Source organism: Primulina tabacum, chromosome 9 (genome assembly GCF_025594145.1).
Source record: "Primulina tabacum isolate GXHZ01 chromosome 9, ASM2559414v2, whole genome shotgun sequence".
NCBI lineage: Eukaryota > Viridiplantae > Streptophyta > Magnoliopsida > Lamiales > Gesneriaceae > Primulina > Primulina tabacum.
Window position 1 is genome coordinate 33660520 of NC_134558.1, and position 12924 is coordinate 33673443.

The following is a 12924-nucleotide window of genomic DNA, read 5'->3' on the forward strand; positions in this document are numbered from 1 at the left end:
TATTGAGCACTTACGTTATATCCACCGTGCATAATAAATATGTGATGTGTATGAATATCTATAAAAATGTGCACGATTGATTAAAAAATCTTAAATATTTTATTTTTTATGATAGATATTGATTGAATGATGCGTATAAACTCTTACTTTCAATTATAACACACTCTTATCATTATTACACCACAGCAACAAAACATGATATTTTCTTTTGGATATTTATACTATATATATAAAGATTGTGCCTAACAGAAACAAAAATAGACACTAATTTTTTTTTCCAAATTTATCTTTATGTGATATCAATATTATATTTTTTATAAAAAATTTCAACAAACACTTTTATTTTTATTTTTTTTTTAATTTTAACAATTCAAATAGCACTTTAGTCTTTCGATAATTGTAAAAAAAAATTATACACATGCCACGCATGGAGAGTAACTAATGTTTTATAACATAGAGCCGACCCCCTGCAAAATTTAAATGATACATTTCAGTTTTTACATCATTCTAAAATATAAATACAGTTTTACATTTAGTATTGCTTTTTTTATTTTTTTTATCAATCTATCTCTATTATTAAATATATTAATTATTTTCAATAAATTTGTTATTTTAAAAAATTTATTACAAGAGCAAAATGAAAATTTTCTTTGTAAGCTTATTTTTTCAATTAATATCTTAATTTTTATGAAAACACACATAAACATAAATATATAAAATTGATGAATAATTTAATTAACAAAATTATCATAAATTCTCCGTGCGAAAAAAATTAAATTTTTTAATTAAAATATAAATTTCTAATGGAGTGAGTATACAGCATATTAGAGATTGCAAATTTATCATTTGGTCAATTTGGAGTCTTAGCTTTTGACATATGACTAGAGAAACGTTTTAGGGTGAATATGATTAATGAATTAGGATTTTAGATTCTTAGTAATAATTCTTTAAAGCTATTTTTTTAACTAACTACAGTAGATATCAATCTTAAATCATTATTTTTATTTTTTAATCATTTTCTGACATTGCACATATGTTTCATATCGATTGAAATTAACAAAAACTAAAAAAAAATACAATAATAACTAAAATTTAACATATAAATATATAATAAAAATTATATTTTTTAAAATAATAATCTTTCAACATACATGTATATATATATATAATTTTTGTGAGACAAATATCTTATTTGGGTAATATATTAAAAAAATTATTTTTATGCCAAAAATATTTTTTATTATTGTAAATATGAACATAGTTAACTCGTTTCACGGATAAAGATCTGTGAGATTGTTTTATAACTCACGAGAGATATACTGATATTGTACATATATATATTGATGACATGGGAATGTTTCAAAATATTTTGTTAATATATACACAAATCTACATCTACATAAATAAATACGCCTATATGATTGATACTCACGGGAAATTTAGAGTCCGCTCCCAGCAAGTGTCACTAATACAGACGCAGGGTTTTGAAATTATCCTGAGCCTGAAATCACGAAAAAGACCGTTAAAGGGGGCCAGGAGGGTGTCCTGGCGTAGCCCCTCCGACGTTCAAGTCAGTGACTGAGGATATCTGGGGGGAGCAGCTAAGGGTGCTGCTGAAAACAATATATTGAATTCAATAACTGAACACTCAAACCTGGTATTTATAGGAGAATACATGGGTCTTTGATGGGCTTGTCTTCCGTTTGGGCTAGGGATGGGCCAAGGATAATGGGCCCATCCATGGGGTATCACCAGTCTCCTCCTCCCGAGTCGAACTGAATCGTAGGTTCAAAGTTCGATTAGATGTGCTGTCCTCGGGTCACCGGGTACGAGTTGTGTATTTTCTTCCGGTCGTTTGTCAGTCTCCAAAGATTTGGAAACAAATTAAAGCATTTCGCAATCTTGTTATAGTTTTCTCTTCAATTCGTTCACCAGCTCTCCCCCCCCACGCCCGAGTTATCGCCTCGCTACCCTCGCCGAAACCCCATTCAAGCTCGCCCAGCCCCACGCATCCAAGCGCCCAGCCCCGTGCGCCGCGCTTCGCCATCCTCCCGCTCGCCCTGCCGAGCTCGCCCAGCCGAGCCCCTTGCCCCTCGTCTCCTGCCGAGCGCCCATCCGAGCCCCTCGCTCGCCCAAGCACCCAGCCCCGCGCGCCGCGCCTCACCATCCTCCCGCTCGCCCTGCTGGGTGCCCTGCTCACGCTCGCCCAGGCCCACACGCCCGCCTCGCCTGCCTCGCCGTCTCCCTGCCCAGTCGAGCTCGCCCAAGCCCACGCGCCAGCCCCTCGCCTCCTCGCCCCCTCGCCTGCCAGCACCTCGCCCAAGATTCGCCCTCGCCACCTCGCCCCCTCGCCTAAGCTCGCCCAGCCGAGCGCCCACGCTCGCCTAGCCAAGCACTCACCCTCGCCGAGCGCCACGCTCGCCCAGCCAAGCTCTCGCCCGACGCCCCCAGCACGCTTGCTCGCCCAGCCAAGCTCTCGCCCGGCGCCCCCAGCACGCCTGCTCACCCAGCCAAGCGCTCGTCCCCTCCGAGCGCCACGCTCGCCCCCGCAGAGCGCCACGCTCGCCCAGCCAAGCGCTCGCCCGGCGCCCCTAGCACGCCTCACGCCGCTCCACCCTCGCCCAAGTGCGCCTGCTCGTCCAGCGCCCCCCATCTCGCCTCGCACACCCGCTCAGCCCGCAGCCACTCGCTCGCCTCTTCACGCTCGCCCAACGCATCGAGCGCTCGTCCAGTACGTTGAGAATTTTGATATATTCCCTTGCGAATGGTTGTGTGATTTCTGAAAAAATTATGGGGGCGTTGCCCCCACACCGACGCTCAAGTCAGTGACTGAGGATATCTGGGGGGAGCAGCTAAGTGTGCTGCTGAAAACAATATATTGAATTCAATAACTGAACACTCAAACCTGGTATTTATAAGAGAATACATGGGCCATTGATGGGCTTGTCTTCCGTTTGGGCTAGGGATGGACCAAGGATAATGGGCCCATCCATGAGGTATCAATGATTATTTAAAAAATTGGATATTTGATTACATGAATATAATGAATTTTTTATAAGTAAAACACAAACGAGATGGACAACTGCCGGCCTATAAGCAGTCAAAAAACTAGCCCACTTTAAAACCCCGCCACCCTCTTCCTCCTCTCCCTCCGTTGTGGGAAAATCCAAAACAAGCCTCGCAGATGGCTTCCGGTGGTGGCTTGACGCGAGTTGGAGTGCACAAAGTATTTACAGGAGCTGGTTGCAACAGAATAGTCAACAACGTCTCGTGGGGTGCCTGTAATTTGGTCTCTTTTGGTGCTCCAAACGCTGTTGCCATTTTTTGTCCCAAGGTTTGAAATTTTGTCTTGCTGTGTTAATATTACTGAATATCCATCAGCAAATGCTGGTTTGTTTAATTTGTGTTGGGTTTTTGTTTTTGAATAGAGTGCTCAAATTTTGGCAACTCTTCCGGGCCACAAGGCATATGTAAACTGCACCCACTGGCTTCCTAGCAACAAGTTTTCATATAAAGGTGCCATATTTACCTTAATTCTGCTTGACATACGTACTTCTTTTGTAGTATTCTCGTGGATTATGTTTTGATCCGGAACTTTGTTTATTATTTTGTGTAATCTATTAAAGAATCGGATTTTATTTGTGACTATGGTACAGGTCGTTCTGTTCATTCCAGTAGGCGGGTTTGGTATTTATTGGTCAATACGTTAACATTTTTAAATTTTGTTTTTCTGGCAGTTTCTTTTTCTCTTTAACGATCATATGTCTTGAGATTTTAATGAAGTCGGATGCCGGCTGCAACTGGTTTATAGTTGGAGATTTTGTCATATGTTAAAGCTTCGAACTTTCTGTGGCATCCGCCACATGGCTGCTCATGTGTCAATGCTAAGTTTGTGCCTACTCAGTTTCGTGTAGAAGTAGATGATAAAGGCACTAAGAGGAACTTGACCTCCAGAAACTAGAGCTCAATGGAAAGAAACACGGAAGAAAGTGGGTGTTTTTGCTCAAACTAAATTTATCACTCGTATTGTTGCTTTTTAGAGACACAAATGTACAATCGGAAGAATAGCATGAACAATAATGTCTCAAAACAAAGTGAAAAAAGACTAGTGCATCAAGATGAATTTGGACCCTGACACTCTAATAGACAATGTTAATGAGGAAGTGAGAGGAAGCTGGAAATTATTGCCAGCAAACTTATCTTCTTTACCCCTCTGAACAGTGCCTCTTCATGGTAGAACAATTTCACATATCCACTTAAACTAAACGGGAAAAACTTGTGCAAAATAATGAACACAGGACAATTGACAAATCCAGACCTACATTTGCCAAAATGAAAAACAATCTAAACTTTATTCCTAAACATAAGAATATAAAGTTGTGTGAAAAATTGGGAAATCACTATTAACTATGCTTCTTGCTGTTGCATGCCTTTTTCATCATAGGTCTTAACGTTTCTGGTTATTTGGTTTATATGGTGAATATGTTGGTTGGCAGCTAAGCATTTGAAAAGGCATTATCTGCTATCTGGAGATGTGGATGGAGTTATTATTTTGTGGGAGCTTTCTCTTGTAGATAAGAAGGTACTTTTTAATCTTTCTCCTTTTTGCTTCAGTGACAGTTTATCATACCAGTATGCTATTCGAAAATGAAGTGCTTATTTAAGCTGGCTTATACTTGAACAGTATTTTGTCAAGCTTATGCTAAAAAATTTCCATGTCATTATTTATGGCTTTTTATGAATTTGGTCTAGACAATGTTTGGTTTTGGTATAAACTTGCAGACCGATCAGTGGTTCTTTATGACAGGGATTGTATTTATATTTAACGAATTCCAGAGTCTAAGATGTGTTGATTGCTATCCAGGGTTTTTATGGATACTGTTGCCAAAGAATTTCTTGATGGATTTTCCAGATTATGGGGACTTTCTTAGAAGGGGAAAAGATTGAGAGAGTGTACTACTGAGTTGTGGTAGAAGATGAATTTTTTTTCTTCCATTGAGGTGCTAGTGGGAAGGTATTCACATGAATTTCTTCTCCATTAATGAATGTATTCTCCAACGTAGATGAACCTGATGAAGGAGGTTACAGAGTCATTCATGAATGCACATTAGCAGTCTAGCATCTAAGAGGAACACTTCACGTGTAGAGATTATGTTGCTTAAGTTTGTTTGGCATTCTAATGGATGATGCAATATTGTGCTATTGATTGGTAGCTCAAAGTTGAGAGATATTTCCTATTTGCAAGAAGTTATTTTCTAGGTGGACCCTTGGGAAGTTGACAGTTAGAATATGGCTTCCAATTGGATGGTATTCAACTTTCTACTCTTTTCAGGATACATAGGATTAGTTCTTCGGATTTAAAACTCGTAATTCGAGAAAAAAAGAACAAAATGGTGTGACATGACCTTCTTTTTGAAGATTTAACTCAACTATTTCACTTGGAAGGTAGTGTAGAGAGCAATGGGCTAAGATAATGAACGTTTAATGAAACAGGTATAGAGACCATCTTAATTGGAATCGGATGAAATTAAGAACCAGCTTTATATTGGCTGATGATATTTGTACGGAAAGAATATGTATGCAGCTTTGAACCTTAAATTGTAAAGTTCAGCAATCAAGTCATTCAACATCTAATTTAATGGGATACATTGTTTTATGCTTGCTATGTTTATACAGTACCTTATGTATTTAGATTCTGGGGCCGTTCTCAACATATGTTAGTCAATGACACCCCTCAGCATGCTTACGAACCTAATGTCTTTAAAATGTCAATCTTTTTTCAATTAATCTACTTTATTACCTTATTTTGCTTATTATTCATATTTTCATTTATATTTGGGGACATAAGTGATCGTTACCATACTTCTCTCCCGTTATATTCTCTAAGCCAGTTGCCAACTTTGTTTGCAGTGGAGGAATGTATTGCAAGTGCCAGAAGCACATAAAAAAGGTGTTACTTGCTTTTCAGCAATTATGGCATCTCATTCAGATGCTATATTTGCATCCACATCTTCTGACGGTACAGTGAAGTTGTGGGAAGTAATCTTTCCATCTAGCTCGGCAGGTGAGTTACTTGAATTTTATTAAGTCTAATTACCCTAATTCAGTTTTCTTTATTCAGTCGTTGATATTAAATTCTACTTTCGTATTGTGAGTTGATATTTTGCTCTTGGTGATTCAAATTGTCAAATATCAATTTCTTTTTACAGTCCATTCACTGTTTATTACTTTCTAAATAATTTTTAATACTTTATTATTTATTTTCTCTGTTTTTAAATGTTTTTACTGCCAATTTATTTTCCCAAGCGAATTCTGAATCACCACAAAAATGCATCTTGAATTGTTTCTATAATAATGGACATTTTGTAAAAGGCATCATGACATGTTTGACTTGTATTGGGAGCAGCGTATTCCCAGGACAAAAGTTTTGACACATTGTAGTACTGAATGCAGAAATTGGAGTGTTTGCAAAATATATATTCTTTCAGAAATAGAAACCGAGTTCGTTGCTTCTTTTAGAAGTAGGCAGGCAAATTTGATTCTTTTAGTTTCGATTTTCAAAAAATAATTGAAAAATATGAAAATGGATCTTTTTATTTTATATGTTTCAGGTTTAATGGGTTATCTTCAAGCTTTGGTTTTCCTTATTCTGGATTTGTATAGTCTACTGTGTTTATTTGTTTGCAATTTATCTGGCGATAGATATAGATGGAGGTTCTTTAGACTATTTTAAATTTTATATTGTGTGTGCCCAAAACAAATGGGTATTTTGGTGTATATGTGAAGGTTTATACTAAGTACCATACTGGATTTCATTTGAAATATGAGTAAGTCTCTTGTGAAATGGTCTCACGAATCTTTATCTGTGAGATGGGTCAATCCTACCGATATCCACAATAAAAAGTAATACTTTTAGCATAAAAAGTAATACTTTTTCATGGATGATCCAAATAAGAGATCCGTCTCACAAAATACGACCTGTGAGACCGTCTCACACAAGTTTTTGCCTTGAAATATTGATACCCTATATCCTAGTCCGCTATATTTGGTGTAGTGTTGATCAAATAAATTTGTATTACTCAGCTATATTTGGTGTAATTTGTGCCACTTAAATTCATGTATCGTAGACGATGTTAAATGTACAATAATTTGCCTCTAATAATGAATGTATTCAGTTGATTAGATGTAATTTGAACCTAACGTGCAAAAATCAGAGATTCTAATAGCTGTTAATCTGAAATGTCTTAGGTGACTGCAGATTTTCTTGTTTGGACTCCATAACTGTTGGTAAAAAACCTATGGTCGCTCTTTAACTCATGGATTTTCCTGGAAACGGTCATTATCTAGCCCTAGCAACGGGCGGGTTGGATAACAAGATTCATATCTACAGTGGTGAAAGAACAGGAAAAGTGTGTGGTTGAACCCATTCTTTGTTTCTCTGTTTCTTTGCAATGAAATTTTTATTTACCATTTGTTGCAGTTCATCCATGCCTGTGAACTGAAAGGGCATACGGATTGGATCCGTAGTTTGGATTTCTCGCTACCTCTCTCTATGCTATCGGTGAAACATCTAGTCTTCTTTAGCAAGTTCATCTCAGGACAAAGGGATACGCATATGGAAGATGGCTTTACGTGACTCTCTTGGCAATAAAGAAATCAGCAGCTTGGCTTCTTATATTAAAGGTCCGATATTTTCAGCCGGTTCATCCTCTTACCAAGTATCTCTTGAATCCCTCCTTATTGGACATGAGGACTGGGTGTATTCTGTGGAATGGCAACCTCCTCGAAGCTCATATGTTGATGGCATTGAATGTCATCAACCTCTTAGCATTTGTAAAACCGTTGAAATTTACAAAGAAACTAGTGAAGAAATTATTCGAAGCTTAGTTTAAAATTCTCAGTTAAGTAAGAACTTTTCTGAGTTGATATCAAAAAAATAGAGCTGTTAAAAAAGGTCAACTCACCCGCCATCGAATAAGGCGGCGCAGGATGGTCCGTTAATTTGATGGTTTGAGAAAATATCAACCCTTGTTCGCCTTGGGTTACGAGGTTAGGTTGAAAATTTGCATTAAAGTCCGGTGATTTCGTGAATATTTATTGGATTACCGATGATATTATGTCTTTATTATTACAATAATTGTATTAAGATAGGCTGAGCTCTTAATAATTACTTAACCAATTGTTGTCCGGTAACAAAATTCCTATAGCAATAAAGTTCTTGGTTCCATTTTGATTAGAGAAGCTATTCTTGCTTAAAATGAATGTCTCAATATCACATACTAATAATAGTAATTATTTACAAAAGGGAGATGAGTATATATATAATTTTATATTTTATTTTTATTTAATGAATTTTTTAATAAGAGAATGTATTTAATGATAAGACTGATGAAATAATAGAAAAAAAATAATAATATGTATGATAGTTGTATTATATATTTGAAACGGATGGGAAAAAAAGTAGTCTTAATATTTGCGATGGATGGAACATTTTAAGCTCAAAGAAAAAAATCATATATTCATAATAATATATTTTGTTAATAAACCAAAGCCAAAAAAATCATTTGCATTAACTTTTTAGAGATAATATTGATTTACGTTTCTGTTTATCCTTATCATACATAGTAATAATAAAATATTAAATAATTTAGTGTTGACATTTTCAAACATGCATATTTTGGTGCATTCTCCAACAAGAAAAATCCAAATAATTTTGGAGCAATAGTACTGTTGGACTCATGAGATGAGATAGATAAACGATGCATGGTAGGTATATAGATGCATAACATAATGATTTTCAACTCTAATCATTAGTAAAACTTAAGCCAAATATTCGATGAAACAAAAATATGTAATTAACTATTATCTTTATCGTTAGATTTGGTGCTATATATGCATGTAGATAAACCTTGCAAATGACAAGGAAAAAGATTGTGGGAATTGAACTATTCCATAAGTAGTAATGAATTGTGCTCTGCATGTTGCCTGGTGTATGCTTCACCCGAGGTAAATGAGCGAGTAATATAAAATAGAAAAAGTATTGTAAGACAAGTAAGTAGGTAACGATCACCTTAGATGCAGTGTAAAGATAAAGGTTGAGCTTTCTTCCAAACCACCAATTATTACAAGATGGAATATGCAATGTGCAGTGGCATAAGGAATCAGGGAGAGAGAGGTCAACAATGAATTCCAAAAGCCATTATACTGGAATATCAGTAAAGTAGATAAAGTTTACTTCTGCGCAAGTTGAATTCCATTTAAGAATCTATGGAGAAATGATAGGGAATCGAATTCATCCTTGGTTTTGCTAAGAAATATGTGTTCTACAAGATAAGAACATAAAGTCCTCAAGTTGTATATACCTTTGTGAAAAAGTTGAAGATTGGTATAAAGATCTGAGCAAATATAAAGGGAACTTTATGGAATGAATAGCAAAATACAGCTGGGGGTTCTGTCATCTTCCACGAATCATCACATCTAATCGTCAGTTGAACGAATCTTTAAACACACCAGAACCAAGAGTGATCATGAGAATGCAACGCAGTATCTCCAAGGTATTTAACAAAACCAAGAAAATAAGTAACAGCACAGCAGAGAAAGAATTTACTCCGAATATCACATGGTGCTATTTCATATTTCATAATAATTCGGATAAGGATTTATACAGAGTCAATGAAACATTGCCCACATTCACTTAACACCAATATGAAGTACACAAGCGAAAGAAAAGAGAAGGGTAGAGTTTCTTATTGCTTGATATAATAACATATAAGAAGCCAACACAGAAAGATACATTGTAATATAACTTCAAAGACAAACCAAACCCACTGCTTCAAAATTGTGTATATTATCATTAAGCCTAGCTCACCTATCATATTGTAAGTTAATGCTTTATGTTCTCCAACTGAGCAGAAGATTCAGGTAACATAGCTGCAGGACCTGATGCCATGGTTTGATATTGAGCAGCCAACTGAGGCGGCAAAGGTTGAGTATAATATATCTGAGCGCGTGTCGGATCAGTAAATTCATATGTATAATTAGCATTGGCTGCTGGAGCGGGCACCCTAGACTGAGATGGATGATGGATTTGAGTATAGCCAACATATAGTTGTTGATGCTGCGCAGGAGGAGCCTGGACAAATTGGGTGGCAGGAGCATTTCTAGACGCCTGGGGATGGCCAGAAGCAGGATTAGGTGCCATTTCACCATAATTTGTCTGCTGAAGTGGTAAGTTGTAAGCTTGGGGTGGCCTAGCAGTCATGTAGTAAACGGGATACTGCTGGTCAAGCTCAGTTTGGTGCGTATGGAGTTGTTGCTGCGGAGGATACATAGGGTAATAAGAAGCAAATGGCACAGCATTAGCAGGAAAATATTGAGTACCACCATGAATAAATTGTTGTGGTTGATGCAACTGAGAATGGTTTTGTTCGCATTGGGTTGGTGACAAGTAAACAGAGTCTTGAACTTGGGGTTGCGTCTGAACCCCGCTATTACTTTGATTCTCCGTTTTCGGATCAATCGAATTAGCAGTAGCCATAGCCCTATAGTTTGAAGATAGAATCTGTGCAATTGGTTCTTGATAAATAGCTTGTCTCTGCCTAGATAATTGATTTGTGACACTTCCGTCACTGGACAAATTGAAACATTGCTATCAATTCAGGTTATTTCCAGACATCAAATTAACACACAGAACTGAAAAATACACACAAAAAAATTCTTTGAAAATTTTTAAATCAAAATTTTGAAGAGCGTACCTTGAGATTGAATCAGGAGAAGGAAAATCGTTAGCACCACCTTGTTTCTGCTGAAATTGAGCAATCTGCTGAGGCTGTACCAGCGGCTGAATTTGCTGTGCCTTTCGATATCCACCATGATCTGATCTCTCGTCATCAGAAAAAGCCCTGTTTCCATACTCTACACCCGCCGCAGCCGCAGGCGCCGGAAAACCAGAAACCACTGGCCCCGCCGGAAAAACCCCAACCTCTTCCTGCTTCTGGGGCGGCGTCGGAAAACTAACATTGGCCGTAACTCCGACACCAGTCTGCTGGAATTGCTCCTCAATTCCCAACCCTCCCGCTTTTGGATTCTCCTCCCCGATCACCTTTATCGGCGGTATATTAGCCGAAGGGGAACTAGAAGCAGACCCGAAGGAGGACGTCGTTCCCAATATCGGAGAGTCTGGAATGGAGTGAACTTCGTGAATATTAACAATATTTCCGTTTCCATTTCCACCATTCTTATATCCAAATTCAACCTGCGCTTCAGCTCCTTTCCCTGCCGCCGCGGTCTTCCCGACGAAATCATCATCCAGCCCAAGCAGACAATTAACAGAAGAAGATTCGGAAAACCCACGATCACAAGCAACCGCAGATAAAGTAGCAGCCTTCCCATTTAGCGCATTAAAAAACCAATCTCCCGATTGAGTCGACGCACTCTCAACAAGAAGCTGCTCGATATTCGAAGCTGATTTCGGAAACAAGAAAAGGCGAAGGCGACCATGTTTCGATCGCCCATCAACAAGGGCATTATTAAGCCGGTCATACTCTTCCACCAAGATTTCAAGATCTTCATCCGAAGCAACAGAAATCAAAGCATCCAAGTCCTCGTTGGGCAGCTGATACTTGAGCAAAAACGGCTGGTTCTTCAGGAGGGTTTTAGAGATTCGTTGGTGAAAGTCCGACAGAGACGTATGGCGGTCTACGACAATGATCCGGGTGTCCCCACCGATGTAGCAGAGAGACTTGTCGTGTGGACGGGGGATTATGTGTCCGCCATAGCTACACATGAATCGAAGCTTTTGTGGTACAATTGGCGGAGGTTCAGCGTCCCAAGAATCCGTATGTCGTGAACGGGGGGATGAGTCTATGGATTCTGGATAGAAAGCCGCGGCGGCGGCGAGGTTTAGGATTGGCGGAGCAGAAGAGAGTGGCGGTGTTGCCTCCATGAGAATTCAGGGAGAAATGGTCGGACTTTGGCTTGTAACGCTTGTAATGTACTCTTACCTTTCCCCAAATTTATTGATGAAATTTTTTTAATTATTTTTACGATGCAAAATTTTATTATTGTAATATTCTTTTCATCTTTGCTCAAAAAAAAAAAAATTTCTTTTCATCTCAAACAAATATATATATATATGCTAATTTATTATCTTAAATATATACATTTTTCATATATATATAAAAATCATTAGAAAACAAATTTATATACAAATTTCATATTTTATCTCTATTTAATTTATTCAAAAATTTAGTTTACTTAGTTAATATGAATTTATAAGTAAAATCAATAAAAATGAAATTAAATATAAAAAGTGGACTACATATTTAGAAGAAATAAAACAAATTATGTAATTAGAACGAAAGTAGTATAATTCTTTAATTTATCATCAAGATTCCAATTATTAAAAGCAAATAATAAAATAATTTTTTTTAAAAAAAGGAGGTCTTTTTAATCTCCCAAGCTAGTTAATATTGATCGAATCTTTTATTATATACTCGGCAATGTTTCTAAATCATTATATTATTGTATTAATTTTTCTATTAGTTTTGAGTTACTGTTTTTTTTAAAATATTTTTAATTATATATTACGTGTCTAATTAAACTTTTTAAATAGATTTTTTAAAATGTAGATTTTTTGTATTAGAAATAAAAATGAAGACCATGCGTAGGTGTATACGGTGACGTGTATCAAATGCCAGCCAATGATACAAGTCTGGATATTATCAAGTCTAGATATTTGTCTTAGAATAAAATAAAAATTACTACTACACGGAAAATATTATATCTAAATATCAAATATTTCATTATAATCTATTACTATGTCATATTTACTAAGCTCCCTGTAAGATGTTAGAATATTTATACTTAATTCTTTTATGAGTCGTTTGAATTGGTGGAACATGTGAATGTTTTGTCTACTATTAT

The 12924-nt window shown here is 36.9% G+C and overlaps 2 protein-coding genes across 4 annotated transcripts; one reads left to right on the top strand and one right to left on the bottom strand.

The window, feature by feature from the left end:
- Window positions 1–3073: 3073 nt before the first annotated feature.
- LOC142555354 (elongator complex protein 2-like) lies at window positions 3074–7828 on the top strand. Of its 3 annotated transcripts, XR_012822387.1 has the most exons (6): window positions 3074–3334; window positions 3429–3516; window positions 4497–4582; window positions 5911–6064; window positions 7249–7409; window positions 7481–7828. XR_012822387.1 is itself a non-coding variant. In XM_075666182.1 (5 exons), the coding sequence occupies exons 1-5, from the start codon at window positions 3185–3187 to the stop codon at window positions 7495–7497; spliced, it is 495 nt and encodes a 164-aa protein (XP_075522297.1). In that variant the 5' UTR covers window positions 3074–3184; the 3' UTR covers window positions 7498–7828. The 3 variants fall into 3 exon arrangements, 2 of the variants coding, with proteins under 2 accessions (XP_075522297.1, XP_075522296.1); XM_075666182.1 differs by lacking the exon at window positions 7249–7409; XM_075666181.1 differs by lacking the exon at window positions 7481–7828 and having other exon boundaries at window positions 7259–7409.
- Window positions 7829–9724: 1896 nt separating this feature from the next.
- On the bottom strand, window positions 9725–12003 carry LOC142555353 (uncharacterized). The gene is made up of 2 exons (XM_075666180.1): window positions 10755–12003; window positions 9725–10628 (listed from the first exon to the last, which is right to left on the bottom strand). Exons 1-2 carry the CDS (start codon window positions 11942–11944, stop codon window positions 9884–9886), a joined length of 1935 nt encoding a protein of 644 aa, XP_075522295.1. The 5' UTR covers window positions 11945–12003; the 3' UTR covers window positions 9725–9883.
- Window positions 12004–12924: the final 921 nt, after the last annotated feature.